The 17,764-nt window shown below is 42.0% G+C and overlaps 2 protein-coding genes and 1 long non-coding RNA gene across 3 annotated transcripts in view; 1 reads left to right on the forward strand and 2 right to left on the reverse strand.

The window, feature by feature from the left end:
* Positions 1-1,923: 1,923 nt before the first annotated feature.
* The window catches only part of LOC116059941 (zinc finger protein 239-like), a 104,571-nt gene continuing 88,730 nt past the window's right edge, over positions 1,924-17,764 (forward strand). The window contains exons 1-4 of the mRNA XM_035993909.1: positions 1,924-2,030; positions 2,076-2,216; positions 3,756-4,114; positions 4,199-4,855. Of these exons, the coding sequence (XP_035849802.1) occupies positions 1,947-2,030; positions 2,076-2,216; positions 3,756-4,114; positions 4,199-4,778 (1,164 nt within the window). The 5' untranslated portion in view covers positions 1,924-1,946 and the 3' untranslated portion in view covers positions 4,779-4,855. Of the gene's footprint in view, positions 2,031-2,075; positions 2,217-3,755; positions 4,115-4,198 lie in introns of the transcript that reaches the window.
* LOC118493600 lies at positions 4,058-4,274 on the reverse strand. Its single transcript, XR_004895547.1, has 2 exons — positions 4,238-4,274; positions 4,058-4,153 (listed from the first exon to the last, which is right to left on the reverse strand). It is a non-coding gene; the product is annotated as an uncharacterized LOC118493600 (long non-coding RNA).
* LOC116059936 (piggyBac transposable element-derived protein 4-like) lies at positions 5,375-8,118 on the reverse strand. Its single transcript, XM_031313199.2, has 4 exons — positions 7,808-8,118; positions 7,182-7,333; positions 5,930-7,070; positions 5,375-5,822 (listed from the first exon to the last, which is right to left on the reverse strand). Exons 3-4 carry the CDS (start codon positions 6,787-6,789, stop codon positions 5,390-5,392), a joined length of 1,293 nt encoding a protein of 430 aa, XP_031169059.1. The 5' UTR covers positions 6,790-7,070; positions 7,182-7,333; positions 7,808-8,118; the 3' UTR covers positions 5,375-5,389.

Raw genomic sequence — 17,764 nt, forward strand, 5'->3', positions numbered from 1 at the left:
GCTGAAGAGGAAATGCCTTTGAAATGGGTCTTTAAACAAGACAATGACCCAAAACACACCAGTAAGTGAGCAAAGTCTTGGTTCCAGATGAACCAGATTAATGTTATGGAGTGGCCAGCCCAATCCCCAGACCTCAATCCCATAGGTGACATCAAAAATGCCGTTTCTGAGGCCAAACCCAGTACTGCAGAGGAATTGTGGAATGTAGTTCAATGGTCCTGGGCTGGAATACCTGTTCACAGGTGCCAGAAGTTGGTCGACTCCATGCAACACAGATGTGAAGCAGTTCTCAGAAATAATGGTTATGCAACTAAATATTAGTGCAGTGAGTCAAAGTAAAGCCAACCCTTGAGACATTTTTCAGTTTATACAGTAAATGTTTGAGTTTGTAAAGAAAAATGCAAATACTGCTATTTTTTGAACAGCCTAATATTCCTTTTTCTTCACTTTCTGTAAAGGTAGAACACACACTTTCAGTTTTGGTCATGTTTTGATTTAGAATTGAATGTGCAGTGTTCCCAATGCATTGATATTATGGAATTAAAAGCTATTCTAAGGATCTTGAGCATTATTCACTTTTTTAAACACACACACTATTATTTTGAACACAACTGTATATATATATTTTCAATCAAAATGAGAATAATGATACAAAAATGATCATTCCCTCCAATATCGTGAATCATATCAGTCAAAATAATCACAGTTAGATATTTTCCTCATATCGTGCAGCCCTAGTCTGTGCATAACAGATAAAGAAGAACTGAGTGATCTCTCAGGGCGTAGCATATGATGTGTTGGAGATCAAGACTAACCCAGATACGAATTTGTTTGCTGCCTTTGTGTTTTATGTAACCACCAATTAGCTGCTGAGGGGGAACTGCAGTCAATGTCTATACTCATGAGGTGTATGTTGGATAATATATTTTGTAGAGTAAAAGGCCTTAAGCCATGCTGACCTTGCTCTCTCTGTTTCCTGAGGCCTGTGAGTGATAAGACATGTGAAGGCTGTGCTGGAACAGAATGCACCCAGGAGATAATGAACACAGTAACAAACAGTCTCTGGCCAGAGAAGTGGAGACAACAAAGGTGTAGTCATGGAAACAGGACGCCCGGACCAGGCGCACTGATAGCAGCAGCGTGCACCGTGGCGAGAAGGGAGAACCGGGAGAGTAGGGCTGTGCAATTAATCAAAATGTAATTGTGATTATGATTTTGGCTCCAAATGATCACAAAAACAGAATAATTGAGAAAAACAATTATTTAGCTCATTATGCACGTTACATTTGCAACTAAACTCTTATTTTCTCTTGTGTTCTGAATGAAATTATAAAGTTTACAAAGGACAGGTATGTTGTATTTTTTTTTTACTGTTGATTTATTAAACTTTTTCCACTGTTTTTAAGTTCAATAATTGCAACATCTTTCCAGAAGTCAACGAGTAATCATGTCAAATTATCGTGATTTCTATATTGACCGAAATAATCGTGATCATATTTTTTTCCATAATCGAGCAGCCCTACTGGAGAGGATAAGAAAATGCTGATCTTTATGCATAAGCTTTGATAACTTGCAATATTGTCACTAAAGATGATTGACTTCAACTAGAGGACTTTGTGTTCTACCATCAACGAATACGAAAGTTAAAGGTGCAGTCTGAGACAACTTGAATTGGTCCCCAATCCACTCAGGCCACTGGGGCCAGGCCCGAACCGGCACCAGTACCTAACAAAAACTTCAAAGTAAACTGGCTTTGAAGAAGACTCCAGTGACTCTGTCAAGTCTTTGATAGTCATCCTAACAGCTTCTATTGCTGTTCTTTTAGTTGTGTGTGGATGTGAGGAGAACGAGAGGAGACAGCAGCTCCTGAATATCTCTGCATGCTTTGATTTGTACTGAACAGAATCCAGAGTGAGTCCAGCAGCCCCCGTGGAGATCTGAGAGGAATGGAGGACAACCAGAACCAGGAGCAGCGGAGCAACAAGGTCCCCAGGAGACCAGCAGCAGACTGGGACTCTGATACCAACGAGGTCCTCAGGAGACCAGCAGCAGATTGGGACTCTGATACCAACGAGGTCCCCAGGAGACCAGCAGCAGACTGGGACTCTGATACCAATGAGGTCCCCAGGAGACAAGCAGCAGACTGGGACTCTGATACCAACGAGGTCCCCAGGAGACAAGCAGCAGACTCAGACTCTGATACCAGGGATGTTCAGGTCAGTGTTCAGGACACAACCACTCTAAAGAAACCAGGAAGAAAGTCGAGGCTCCGTTCAATCTGCCATTAGGAAGCAGAATATGAGGGCGAGCCCTGACCGTACCTAGGTAAGGACTACTAGCCAGTCAGAAGCAGAGTATGAGGGTGTGCCCTGACAGTACCTAGGTAAGGACTACTAGCCAGTCAGAAGCAGAGTATAAGGGCGTGTCCTGACAGTACCTAGGTAAGGACTACTAGCCAGTCAGCAGCAGAGTATGAGGGCGTGCCCTGACAGTACCTAGGTAAGAATACTAGCCAGTCAGAAGCAGAGTATGAGGGCGTGTCCTGACAGTACCTAGGTAAGGACTACTAGCCAGTCAGAAGCAGAGTATGAGGGCGTGCCCTGACAGTACCTAGGTAAGGACTACTAGCCAGTCAGAAGCAGAGTATGAGGGCGTGTCCTGACAGTACCTAGGTAAGGGCTACTAGCCAGTCAGAAGCAGAGTATGAGGGCGTGTCCTGACAGTACCTAGGTAAGGACTACTAGCCAGTCAGAAGCAGAGTATGAGGGCGTGCCCTGACAGTACCTAGGTAAGAATACTAGCCAGTCAGAAGCAGAGTATGAGGGCGTGTCCTGACAGTACCTAGGTAAGGACTACTAGCCAGTCAGAAGCAGAGTATGAGGGCGTGTCCTGACAGTACCTAGGTAAGGGCTACTAGCCAGTCAGAAGCAGAGTATGAGGGCGTGTCCTGACAGTACCTAGGTAAGGACTACTAGCCAGTCAGAAGCAGAGTATGAGGGCGTGCCCTGACAGTACCTAAGTAAGGACTACTAGCCAGTCAGAAGCAGAGTATGAGGGCGTGCCCTGACAGTACCTAGGTAAGGACTACTAGCCAGTCAGAAGCAGAGTATGAGGGCGTGCCCTGACAGTACCTAGGTAAGGACTACTAGCCAGTCAGGAGCAGAGTATGAGGGCGTGCCCTGACAGTACCTAGGTAAGAATACTAGCCAGTCAGAAGCAGAGTATGAGGGCGTGCCCTGACAGTACCTAGGTAAGAATACTAGCCAGTCAGAAGCAGAGTATGAGGGCGTGCCCTGACAGTACCTAGGTAATGACTACTAGCCAGTCAGGAGCAGAGTATGAGGGTGTGCCCTGACAGTACCTAGGTAAGGACTACCGGCCAGTCAGAAGCAGAGTATGAGGGCCCTGACAGTACCTAGGTAAGAATACTAGCCAGTCAGAAGCAGAGTATGAGGGCGTGCCACCCTACCAGCTTGGCGAGCATTATAACGTGTGCTACAAAGTGACACAGATTTGTCTCTGAAGTAAAGGCTGGACTACAATAGAGCTGTTTGGAACAGTTTATGAACACTGTTAACATGTCAGCATCCGGCACATATATTCCTTCATTTTGTCATAAATTATTGTATGAAGAGTTAAAATTGTGAGAGCAAGTCTAGGGTTTAAAGAAGGTTGCTCTCTCTCTCTCTCTCTCTCTCTCTCTCTCTCTCTCTCTCTCTCTCTCTCTCTCTCTCTCTCTCTCTCTGTTGCTATAGAAACAGAGAGGAAGAAAGGGACCCAAACGTCAACACTGTGACAAATCCTTCACATCTGGACATTTAAAGATTCATCAGAGAGTTCACACTGGAGACAAACCTTACAGCTGTGATCAATGTGGGGCAGCTTTCACACGACAGAGTCACCTAAAATGCCATCAACGCATTCACACTGGAGAAAAGCCATACAGCTGTGATCAATGTGGGGCAGCTTTCGCACAACAGATTCACCTAAAATGCCATCAACGCATTCACACTGGAGAAAAGCCGTACAGCTGTGATCAATGTGCGAAAACATTTTCTCTGAGTAGTAACCTTAAATCTCACCAGCGCATTCACACTGGAGAGAAGCCGTACTGGTGTGAACAATGTGGGAAAACGTTTTCTCAGAGTAGTAGCTTTAGATATCACCAGCTCATCCACACTGGAGAAAAGCTGTACAGCTGTGATCAATGTGGGGCAGCTTTCACACAACAGAGTACCCTAAAAAGCCATCAACGCATTCACACTGGAGATAAACCTTACAGCTGTGATCAATGTGGGGCAGCTTTCACACAACAGAGTACCCTAAAAAAACATCAACACATTCACACTGGAGATAAACCTTACAGCTGTGATCAATGTGGTAAAACCTTTTCTAGCCGTGGTGAACTAGAAATCCACCGACGCATTCACACTGGAGAGAAGCCGTACCGGTGTGAGCAATGTGGTAACAAATTTTCTCGGAGTAGTCACCTTAAATCTCACCAGCGCATTCACACTGGAGAGAAGCCGTACTGGTGTGAACAATGTGGTAAAATGTTTCCTCGGAGTAGTAGCCTTAAAACTCACCAGCGCATTCACACTGGAGAGAAGCCGTACTGGTGTGAACAGTGTGGTAAAATGTTTTCTCATAGTGGTAGCCTTAAATCTCACCAGCGCCTTCACACTGGAGAGAAGCCGTACTGGTGTGAACAGTGTGGTAAAATGTTTTCTCGGAGTAGTAACCTTAAATCTCACCAGCGCCTTCACACTGCCTCGTAGTGAACATGTTTCAGAGCCAAGCTGTTCCCTCCTGCCTCCTCCTCATGCCCTGATAGCTCTGTTGTTATATTCTGGCCCTGACCCTTTGGTAAAAAAGGGTAAAAAGATGTCAAATAAGTGCTATGGTGAAAAAGTAGTGCAAAAAAAAGCATTACTATATAACTATTTACACATCTAAATCAACATACATTTACAGGTTATTGGCAACATGCCAGACATTGTAACAATCGCAAGCGACAAAACACAAAGGACATTTGAAGGAACCGTTGGTAAAAATGGTCAACAAAGTAAAACAAGTGCTATGCTGGAAAAGTATTGCAGGTACTACTATATAACTTTTTACATACACATATCTATAAATTGCAGGAACCCAGCGAATCAAATCCATACTTCACCGTTAACCGTCAAGCCACTAAATATATACATATGTCCCATAAACATAAACCTGTATGGAAAATGAGCACCTCTGCTGATGTGTTAAATTTCTTAACGATCAGATGACATGAGACAACACCGTCTCTCCCTCTACACACACACCGGGTCTGGTGGTTGATGAACGCCGATATGTGGTGCAGGCACAATTTCAACAGGCACTGTACTAGTATTTACAATTACAGGTCATTGGCAACATGCCAGTCATTATAACAGTCACGGCCAGCGACAAAGCACAAAGGAATTTCGCAGGAGGAGCACTTCACTGGTGTCTTTGCATGACACTGCCTGCACTTCAGCCGACCAGCAGTGCTGTGCCCACTGATATGCACTGGCCTGTGATGTGCTCCACGTGGAGCAGGAGGTGGTCCGGGTGTGGCTGTGGAGGAAGACCCCGCCTCTGCCAGCTCCACTGCGAGCGTCTCTCTGAACGCCTTCTGATGCAGAGGTACCTCTCCTTTGCCAACTGCAAGGTCCTTCTGGAGGAGGAAGGCGTTCACAATTGCAATGTCCATGAAGTGGTAAAACAGAGTCTTGTACCACCGTTGGGTCTTGTGCAGGACTTTGTAATACCCTATGAGGGCATCTGAGTGGTCCACTCCACCCATGCACCTACAGTAGATGAACAGACAGTATACAAAAACATTAATGTATACAGCAGACAAATATAACATTTCCAAGAGCATACATGAAAATGTAGTTGAATATATAGTACGTACCGGTTGTAGTCCTGCACCACTGGTGGAACTGAGACGTCCTTCAACTGCCACTGCCCATCTGCAGCTTTGACCCTCCTCTGCACTGTGTCCTCTGCGTGGGCTGTGTGGAGGGTTGAGCACAGAAAAACATCCCTTGTGTCTCGCCACTGAACAAAGAGCAGGGAGTCATTCCTGATCCAACGTATGCTGCCACGAGGAGATTTTGAGACCAGAATGTTGACCTTTGACCTTGGGAATCCGATTCTGTTTGTGCGGATGGTTCCGCATGCCCAGATCCTCTTCAGAAGGAGGTCACGAAACAGGATTGGACTTGTATAAAAATTGTCTACAAAGACCTTATAGCCGGTGCCCAGCAACTGTACATCAATTAGCTCCATCACTGCCTCATAACTGAGTCCCTTACCACTGTTTCCCTGGCACTTTCCCTCATAAACAAAAAAGTCCCATGTATAACCGTTCCTGGAGTCTGCCAGAACAAAGAGTTTATAACCCCAGCGAACAGGCTTGTTCTTCATGTATTGTTTCAAACCAGTGCGGGCTTTTGAGGCAACCATTCGCTCATCAATGGAGATTTCCTGGCCAGGGTGAAAGTTTCTTCTGCAGGAGTCCCTCATCTCCTCGTAGAGCGGCTTTATCTTAGCCAGACGGTCGTAGGCTCCTGTGCCTCTCCTTTCCTCATTAGCAGCATCACCCACAGAGCTGCTGAGGTGAAGGGACTGGGAGATCCTGAGGAACTTTTTACCGGTCATTACCCGTCTCGGGAACGGCAAGCTATAAAGATGACCCCCACGCCAGTAATCAGTGAAAGAAAAGCATTTGACTACACCCATGTAAACAATTAAAGACATGAATGCAAACATGTCCTGCAATGTCAGATCAATTCACGGGATAGAGGGTGTTGAATGGTGTGTTGAGCCACAGTGGTTGGTGTTTTGAAGTATTGTCTTCAAAACAGAGTTGGTAAAAAACAGTTGAAACAACTGCAGGGCTGTGTACGTAGCAGTACGTATGAGCTGGGGTCCTGGGACATTTCTGGGTCTGAAGGTGGGCTGTGGTGGTGTGATGTCTGGGACATCGACATCATTCCACCTCTCTTCAGATGGGCTGCTTGATCTGGCTTGACTGCAGCCTCTCCCTTTTCCTTTACCTCGTCCTCTACCTCTTTGTCTCCTGCTGTTCTGAGGAGTTGGAAGATGAGCCTCCTCACCTGATGAACTGTCCTGCTGCTCCACGCCTCTCCCTTTTCCTCTACCTTGTCCTCTACCTCTTGGTCTCCTGCTGTTCTGAGGAGTTGGAAGATGAGGCTCATCACCTGATGAACTGTCCTGCTTCTCCACTCCATGTGGCCACTTGCTCACTGGTGCAGATGTAGCAGGCTCCCAATCCATATCTACATCACATTTCCTATAATGTGAATATAAAGAAATAACAGTAATTACAAATAATGTTCTGAATGCTAAGTCAACGAAAAATATTAACAAATGTGTAGATATTACCATAGATATTTACATAAATACAATAACAGCTGCAAACTTGTGACGCAGTATTTACTCAAACGTTTCCGTTTGCAACACTTCTTGCAGTAAATGTGGTGCAACAAATGTGTAACGTTAGCTGTGGAGCTCTCAGCAAGCAGAGTAGAGAGCAGGGTTGCCTTTAGATGTGAGACAACTTTGTCTGGCTCGTTTAGTGTAACGTTAGCATGATAGCTTGGTGAAATTAGCAAGCTAAGGTTAGCTTGGCGAACTATCCATTCTCTAAATTAGTAAACATTTAAATCATCTAAACACTCTTCAACAGTCAAACTGAAGCAGACGGTGAGCTCCAGGTCACAGCCTGTCTAATTATACAGTAACGTTATATAAGTAAAATACTCACTTGTCGAGAGTAATGTCTCCTCCCTCTAGGAACATGTCCTCTGCCACGGAGTCCATGCAAGACATTTCACTGTCTTTCTCAGACATTTCCTCCTCTGACTTGTCGCTTTCACGTGGCCGAGTACATTCCTCCACTGCTTCTTGGAGGGTATATCTTCTTGACTTGCTAATTTTCGCCATTCTCAATTTCTCGTTCGGTTTTGGTTTAGGATGTAGAAAGTAGTGGGCCGTGTTTTTATCGGTGTTTGCACTACACAGATCATTCCTTTGTTTAGGATTGTAACTACCCGCGAAAGCATCAGTTCCCCGTTCATTGGCTATACAAAACGTCAGTCATTGGCACAAAATAAAAAGGCGTGCACCTTCTTTCACCGCAGGCACTCGTTGGCTATTCTAGGCTGTAGACGAGACCAGGAAGGTCCTATTGGTTCAAGTGAGGTGTCAATCGAAAGGTCAGAGTGCAGGGGCCATTTTGATATCAGATACCGGCAAAAAAATATATGCAAACAAGATTTACTCCAGGAAATACAGTAAAATATTAAATAACTGCCGCGAAATTTGAAATTTAAAAACAGCTGTCCGTGGATATATTTTAATGTCATAATATGTTTGGACTAAATAGTTTACTGGATTTGATCGTCGGGACCTTTGTCAATGTAACAAGACCGTTTTTGTGAGAATATTATGGATCTGTGGATTACAATGAGGCTTCAAAGGTGAGTTACCTCAATTTTGTAGTTGTTTGTTACTCAGACAGAGGCGATGATTGTACCTGCTGTTGTTATCATGTCTTGGAATAGTTTGTATCAGTGAAATCACAAGAGTTGTAGCTTTCCAAAGATGTATGGCATGAGTAACTACTTAAACATAGGAGTTGTATACATAGCAACACGTGTTCGAAAGACGCCGACGGCCCGTGGGCGGGCCGTCAGAACGCTAAGGGGTTAAAGATGTTTCGGTTGGAAAATGTATAGGCATGTTTGAAATTTGATAAAAAACTTTGTTGTGATCTTTAGAAACATATTACATTATGCCTGACAGGAAGTCAGTCTAATTTTCATTTTAGGAATACATGTTTAAGTACTTTAAGATGCACAGAAACTCTCAAAATGTTGCAGCAATGTTCAAAATAGTCATTTCTCTGGGCTGCTTGCATTTGGGCCTAGACGTGTCATGGCTGCTCTAAGGGCCCCTTATTGGTTTTAGCTTTTCAACACACACCTGAGAGAGTGTAGGGGAAAGTGTTTCTCTGTCATACTGATGTGTGATTTTTCTTACATATATTATCAATTACTGCATGGTTTTTATATTTTCATGGCTTTATATGTACGGTATTTACTTTTATATTATACAATATTTACTCTGTTTTCTATATCAATCAATCAATCAAACTTTATTTATAGAGCACTTTTCATACATGTTAAAAGCAATTGCCCCCACATCACATAAATACATCCCCAGACACCCACAGACACCCCCCCACCACAGCATCCATACACACCCTCTCTCATACACACAATAAAGCTAACATGTGGCTGAACATGGAAATGCGTATATATACTATATGATGTTATAATATATCAGTCATAGGGATACATTATTCAATTTTCAATTTTATTTATAGTATAAAATCATAAGAGTTATCTCAGGACACTTTACAGATAGAGTAGGTCTAGACCACACTCTATAATTTACAAAGACCCAACAATTCCAGTAATTCCCCCAAAAGCAAGCATTTAGTGCAACAGTGGTGAGGAAAAACTCCCTTTTAGGAAACAACCTCAGACAGACCCAGGCTCTTGGTAGGCGGTGTCTGACGGTTGGGGGGGGGGGTGATGAACAGTTGCAATAATAGTCAAAATAAAAGATAATGGAACAGTGACTAGAAATAGTAATTGTAGGAGTTCATGGCATTGCAGTGCACTGCAGGACACTGCGGGGCACTCCAGAGCGTAGCAGGGCATAGCAGGACATTATAAGTACTCTGTTATCTTAAAAGGCAATCGTAGCTTCTCCTGCCTCCGTAGCATTGAGGCTGTGCTACCCCCGTCTCTCTCATGTAGCCTCCACACTTGGAAGTACCTGGCAAAGGGCCAATAACCTGAAGCTGCTCAGACTGAGCAGTAAAATTAGCAGAATCAGCAGTAAAAGGAGCTGAGTCGACAATAAATACTGTCCCTCCCTTTGCATGCCCACCCATTAAAAATCCGGAGTTTTCCTTTGTTCGCTGACACACTCTCTCAGACTGCATCATCACTGTTAAACTGCCTCCTTCTACTTGAAGAAGAAAATAACATAGATAACTCCAGCCTGTCAGACAATCTTAATTTCCAGCTTCATCACCAAACACCAAAGACATTTTCCACAACAAGTCCCCTTATTTGTTTTAGCCCTTGAACACATTTTTGACGCCCTTATCTACTCCAAAACTCCCAAAAGTTGGCGCAAAAACCCTAACCTTTGAGAATTGTGAGACTATACAGCGATTGGTCCAAACATTCCTCTCATTGTTTTGTAGTTTAACATTATATTTTCTTTCTTTGTGGACTTTTCATTTAATAATCTTTGACATTTTATATTCACTGTTTGTATTTTCTGTGACTGAATGTGGTTTTAAATCTGTTGAAGTTTGTTCAGACTTAAAGTAAAGACACTGATGTCATATATCCTCTGACATCACAGAGACACACACACACACACACACACACAGAGACACTGATAATGTAATAAAACGTCAGACAATCAAAAGCAAACAGCTGATTTATTTATCTGAATAACGTCATTGATTGAATTGTTTTAAATGTTTTGGAATGTGGAACAATTAAATGTAAATAAATGAAATAAAACGAGGCCACATGCTGATTATTAGTGACTTGATTTGGTGGATTTATTCTTCCTGACGTGTCTGTGTTTAAACCTGTGTTTAAAGTCCTGCTAGAGGGAGCTGAGGTGGAGGCTGTGCAATCATACAAATACCTCGGGCTGTGGCTGGATAATAAACTGGACTGGACAACACAGCCGGGCTGGCTCTGTGCTCCTTCCCAATTGTAGGACCAACAGACTCAAGAACTCCTTTGTCCCTCATGCCATCATACTCTACAACTCCTCACTCAGGGGTAGGAGGAAATAGAATAAATAGGGCAAAGAGGACAGAACAGGAAAGAAGGGAAGGAGTGGTAGCCACTCACTCATTCACTGTGCAATAAATTAATCTACTCACATACCTGGACACTCTAACTGCGCTTAACTGCTAATTTATGCTAAATGTCATTTATTTATTAACTACAATAACACAATACCATACACAGTCCTATATATCTATATATTTATCTTTATTTATCTGTAGTTTATTGTTGTTTACTGTTTGTTTACTTTTTGTAAAAAATATTTAGCTAAAAGTTTATTGTTATTCTTATACTGTATTTTTTCTATACTGTAATTTGTATACCTCTTTATTTAAAGAGTGTTTTGTAAACTGCTAAAATCTGGTGCTGAAAATCTAATTTCCTTGCAGGAGTCATCCCAAAAGGATCAATAAAGAGTCAAAGTCTAAACTCCTAATTAAAAGGTAAAGTTTACGTCAAAAAGTTCTGTTGTTGCTGCTGACAGACTCAGATTATTATTCTAAGTGTCTGACAACATTATGGGATGGATCCCTACAGAGATAGACCTTTTAGTTAAAGAGTAAGATCCTTTTAGTTTAACATGAAACAGCCCCGAAATCCCCATCACCAAACCCACCAGACTCCATGTAAATAATCAGGACTTTTAGCGTACTGGTGGGTTTGGTGTTGGTGCTCTGTACACGCTAAAAGTCCTGATTATTTACATGGAGTCTGGTGGAAATATGCTGGCTCTATACACGCTAAAAGTAGTGATTATTTACATGGAGTCTGGTGGAAATATGCTGGCTCTATACACGCTAAAAGTCCTGATTATTTACATGGAGTCTGGTGGGTTTGGTCATATGGTTACATTGCAGCTTGTTTCTTGTTTAATACTGGACCAGTTCCATCAGTCCCACTGACTGACTCATGATAAATAATATATACTGGTGGTGCCCTCTGGTGGAGGAAACATGTCACTGACATTTGTTACATACAGAATATATACTGTATATCTGATATGTCTTTTCTAAGCAAGACACAGACAGTCTTAGAGAGTGCACCAACAGGGCTCATATTCGGGGGAGATCTGAACTATATCTTTAGTTCAAAGGACAGCTCAACAACAACCAGAAAGTTAAATCCACCAAATAAACTCCTCAATTTCTTAGTAATTAATGACCTTCAGGATGTATGGAGGACCTTACACCCTAATACAACAGATTACACATACTGTACTTCTCACATGCGCAGAATAGCTACAGTCGAATAGATTATGTGTTTATTTCAGGGATTGAATTATATAGACTTGTAATGCGTAAAATCAATGATATTGTAATAGCTTATGCTATAGTGACATGTGTGTCACAGGATCTGGAGAATTTAACGTCTTTGGAGTGGACGGCTTTCCTAAAAAAACATCTTTATCAGAAAAGTGGGTTTCTTTCAACCAAATTTTCAGAAAAATAATGCGGATTGTTCCACACAACGCTCTTCACAAGTAAAATATATGATCAACTCACTACTTTCTTTAAATGTGGATGCTTTATTCAATTTTATAGCATTCCAAAAACAAAATTATGAAAGAATGTTGAAAAAAGTGAGAAAAATCTCTGCAAAAGCTTCAAAAACGTGGGGGGAAAAAAACACAGAAAAAATGACAAAACATCAGGGGGGGAAGCATCAAAAGTTTTGAAAAAGACGACCAAAACGTTGAAAAAAAACTTTAAATTTTGACCAAAAATAACAAAAAGTTGCACGGTCGACGGGAGGACAACACATAAGAATGCCACATCATACTGATTGCTCTCTGGCAAGATAACATGGAGCCACAACGGTCCTTGACTAGACCAGGGCTTTTCAAACTTTGTGTGTGTGTGGACCACTATTTGTAATCAAGAATTTTCGCGGACCACCTCATAATACATCTATTAAAATATGTCTCCCCACAGTCCTACCTGAATTAATCCTCACCTCTTAACAGGCCTACTAGCACTAAAACTAGACCTGGTCATCTCATCAGTACAACAGGCTTGTTAAAAGAAAGTTTACTGCACACAACGGCTGCCACATATTTAATTTATTTATTTACTCAAGTGCCCGAGGGACAGGGAACAGGCTTATTTCCATAGCAACGGAGTATTAAATCTATATACAGTAATAAGAACACTTGGATATTGTCCAAATTTCAAAACCTAGCCTATTTTAGTAATCACACAATAATTTAATTTAAATCTATATTTATATTATATACTATATGGTAATTTAAACTGTATATCAATACTCATATTCTTAATTTTTATGGGAATTTCCTGGTAGAAACAATGTACCAAGGGACTATTTCAATCAGGGAGTCTTTGTTGCAGATATGCAAAGATTTATTGTACGAAAGCATGATATGACATGTACAGTCTTTGGAGATTAGACTCCATCATTATTAAATGATAATAATTAGGGGGTTAGAAGGCCAAAAGCTGATACCCCGATGGAGTCTAGACACTGATGGCGGTGTGAGGAACCCGAATGTCGAACCGATGAGCCGACGCGGTCTGGTCGGAGGAGGAACCAGGAGCCGTGCGGGATGAAGGCCGGAGGAGCAAGGGGAGGAGGAGGGCTGTTCTTAGCCTGAAATGACAACTGAGCAGCAGAGAGAGAGACAGGTTTAAAACGTATAGCAGCTGGTATGAAAGACTTCCTATACCGCTCCGACTTGCACATTGGTGCCATCAGTCTTTGACTGAAGGTGCTGCTGTTTATCACCTTCAGGAGGTGGAGTGGGTGTGCAGGGTTGGTCAGTACTGATCCTAGTTTATTTAATGTTCTGGCCCCTGCCACCTGCTGGACTGTCTCTAGTTCAGCCCCGACCACCGAGCCGGCCTTCTTGATGAGCTTGTCCACTCTGTTTCTGTCTCCTGTGTGGACGACGTCTCCCCAACAGGCCACAACAAAAAACAGAGCACTGGCCACCACTGTGGGATAGACACTGCAGAGCAAAGGTTGGCAGATATTAAATGACCTTAGCCTCCTTAAAAAATAGAGTCGGCTTTGCCCCTTACAGTACACCGCCTCCATATGGCTCTTCCAGTCCAGCTTGCTGTCAGGCTGCACACCGAGGTACCTGTGGTTGGCCACTAACTCCACCTCAGTGCCCCTGATGGTGATTGGTGTTGGTTGGATCTTCCTCCTCCCCCTCCTGAAGTCCACAACCATCTCCTTGGTTTTTGTGGTATTGAGATGGAGGTGATTGTCAGCACTCCATTTCACAAAGTTGTTGAGTGTTCCTCTGTACTCCTCCTCATCGTCTGCTCTGATAAGGCCGACAACTGTGGTGTCATCTGAGAATTTCTGCAAGAAGCATCAGTCGGTGTTGTGTTGGAAATCCGCTGTGTAGATGGTAAACAGGAACGAAGCCAGCACAGTTCCTGGTGGCGCCCCCGTGCTGCTTAGAATAGTGCTTGAGACACTGTTCTGCAGGCGTACATACTGTGGTCTGAGGGATAGATAATCCAAACACCACAGGACCAGTGATGGATCCACCTTCATCTTTCCCATCTTCTCCCCTAACAGTCGAGGCTGAATGAGCTGCATCAGCTGAGCTGCATCAGCTGGTCAACTCCCCTCGCTGCTAAATGGCTACACTCAAACAGGGCGCCCTACTTAAAGCTGCTTTAGTTTGCTCCTAACTGCTTATTTCTCACATCTATGCTACCCACCTCCTCCCCTGCTCCACCTTGTTGTGTATTTGCTTCTATGTCATGGTTGCTGCTCTGTTCATATGGGGGATAGTCTAGCTCTCCCAGTGTTAAACTGTGAGAGCGTCCCCTAATGCTGCTGCTGCTGTCCTCTGAACAGAGCCAAATTTAATTCCTAATTTATTCAATACAATATCTTAAAGTATTTTATTGTCTTTTGAATTCTATCAAAACCTTTCTCATTAACTAGAGGAACTGCCCAAGGTTGTCCTCTTTCTCCATCATTGTTTGCATTAGCTATTGAACCCTTGGCTCAAAAAATTAGAGAGACAAAGGAGATAGGAGGTGTTGAGATTGGTAAGAAACAGTTTAAATTGAGCTTATTTGCAGATTATTTATTACTTTACTTAAGCAATGCAATCACCTCAGTTCCACACATTATGAAAATAATTACAACCTTTTCAGGGATCTCAGGTTATAAAATGAACATTGCAAAAACGGAGCTGTTGGCAATAGACTCTTGCAAAATAGAATTTCACATAATTTCGGATACAGAAAAACATATATAAAATATCTTGGAACCTATACCAGCCATGATAAGACCCAGTTGTATGATAACTTTCTTCCACTTGTGAAAGACTTTAGGAAGGATGTTAGGCAGTGGCAAGACTTGAAGATTAATTTAATGGGAAGAGTAAACCTCTTTAAGATGATGTGGCTACCCAAATTCTTATTCAAATTTCAAACTATTCCTATAACACGGGTTATCACCTTTTTTAAAGAGGTAAACTCAAAATATTTGATATATTGACAAAATCAAATCAACAAATGTTGTTATTCACAGTACATTAAAGGCCTGGAATGAAATGAAATAAATACTCTATCAAGTATTAGGGCTTCCTGGGCACATACCGATTTGGAACAATCCATCAATAAATATCCCGAGCACGCGGCTATACTGGGAAACATGGATAAAACGTGGAATCCAGCAGTTGTCAGATGTCACAAACCACGACACTGTTGCATAATTCACAATAAGTAAATATAACTAAAAAGATACAGAATTATTTAGGTATATGCAACTGAAAAACTGGATTACTTGCAATTTTGCCTTGGAAAAGAACATCAGCCCTGAAATGTCTAACATTTTAAGCCAAAGCAACAAACAAAAAGGAGGCTGATCGTACAATTTATTGATAGGCATGGAAAGCAGTGATACATTATTACAAACAGTGGCGGCTTGTTAAATAATTATCACCAACCACAACTGATTAGAAATAAATGGACAGAAGACCTAGGGGTTGACGTTAAAGAAAAATGGAACTTGGGAGAGCTTGGAAATTTGGTTATCTAAGTAAACTAATAGAAAAATCATAAAAATAAAAATAAGGAAGCACCTTCAATAGAGAACTGGAAGGCCCTAATGAAGTACTACCTGTGTATTGAAAGATCAATGTCAGAGGACAAAAATAAACGAATTAATAGCAAATGGAGCCAAATTTATGATGCCCTCTAGAGCAGTCATTCCCAAACCGTGGTCCACGGACCACTAGTAGTCCGTAAGGGTACTGCAGGTGGTCCGTGGAAAAGCTAAATAAAATATAAAATAATAGTTTTTTAACCTTCATTCTACCAGGAAATTCTCATAAAAATTAAGAATATGTATATTGATATAACATTTAAGTTACTGTATATATGTAATACTCCATTGCTATGGAAATAAGCCTGTTGTTCTAATGAACCTGATTATGCCCTCAGGCGCTTGAGTAAATAAATAAATTGAATATGTGGCAGCCAACAAGCCTGTTGTACTGATGAGATGACCAGTTCTAGTTTTAGTGCTAGTAGGCCTGTTAACAGGTGAGGATTAATTCAGGTAGGACTGTGTGGAGACATATTTTAATAGGTGTATTATGAGGTGGTCCGCGAATATTCTTGATTACAAATAGTGGTCCACACACACACAAAGTTTGAAAACCTCTGATCTAGAGCATGTCTTTATTTATTTAATTGTATTATTTATTTATTTATCTTAATTATTATTTATTTTTAAATTTTATTTTGTTGTTGTCGTGTGTGTGTGTGTGTGTGTGTGTGTGTGTGTGTGTGTAAGTGCGACCTGTCTTGAATGAGGACCAGCTATGGGTAGGTGGGTAAATGGGGACGGGGGGTGATAGAGGTGGGTGGATGGTAGGGTGGGTTGGGGGAAGGGAGGTGGGTTGGTAGGGGTGGGTCGGTATAATCAATAATAAGTATTGAGGGAAGTATAATATGTCAAAATAGAAATGATTTTTTTCGCCTTTATTCCTTTATTTGATGTACTTCCTGGTGCCATGATGACCCACAGACACACACACACACACACACACACACACACACACACACACACACACACACACACAGAGACAGTGAATGCTCCTGAATCAGCAGAACTAAAGCTGTCAGATACATGTAGTGGAGTAACTAAAGTAACTAAAAAGTACAATATTTCCCTCTGAGATGTAGTGGGGAAAATACTCAATAGTGTGGATAATCTCCTAAATGCCTTTCATATAATATTAAGTCTAAATAAAATTCAAGTTCATTGTAATGTACATTTCTACCAATTTCATTTAACAGATTCAACAATATATTCGTGCTTTTTTCCACACTTTGTTTTTCTGGATTATTGTCCAACCGGTATTTTAGTCAATGCGGCTGTATGTGTTACTCAGCCAAGTGTAGTTTGCAGTAACGTACAGGAGCCAATAGATGGCAGTAGCTACATTGGCTGTAACACGGGTCTCATTCAGTGCTAGCAGAGAAAGACGGACTCTGGTGCTATTGACGGACTTTTCAACAACAAAACGAAAAGAGTTTTAAAGTATGCGGAGGAAAACTCGGGTGAAAAAGCTGCGAGACGTTTCGACATTGACCCCAGGAGAATCAGATACTGGAAGAAACAGAAGGACGAGCTGACAAGATTAGCCGACCAGAGCAGAGCACAGCTAGCTAGCTGGAGGTGGGAGGAAACAAGTTAGCCTGGAGCTAGAAACAAAGCTAGCTAGCTACCGTCTGTAACGTTAATCACATACTGGTGTGCTGCAAACCAGCAACTACTGTATGCTCTTATTGTAATCTACCAGCAATACTGTAGTACCTGTATTTGAAATAAATACCCGG

This window comes from Sander lucioperca, chromosome 17, assembly GCF_008315115.2.
Source record: "Sander lucioperca isolate FBNREF2018 chromosome 17, SLUC_FBN_1.2, whole genome shotgun sequence".
In the NCBI taxonomy this organism is placed as follows: domain Eukaryota; kingdom Metazoa; phylum Chordata; class Actinopteri; order Perciformes; family Percidae; genus Sander; species Sander lucioperca.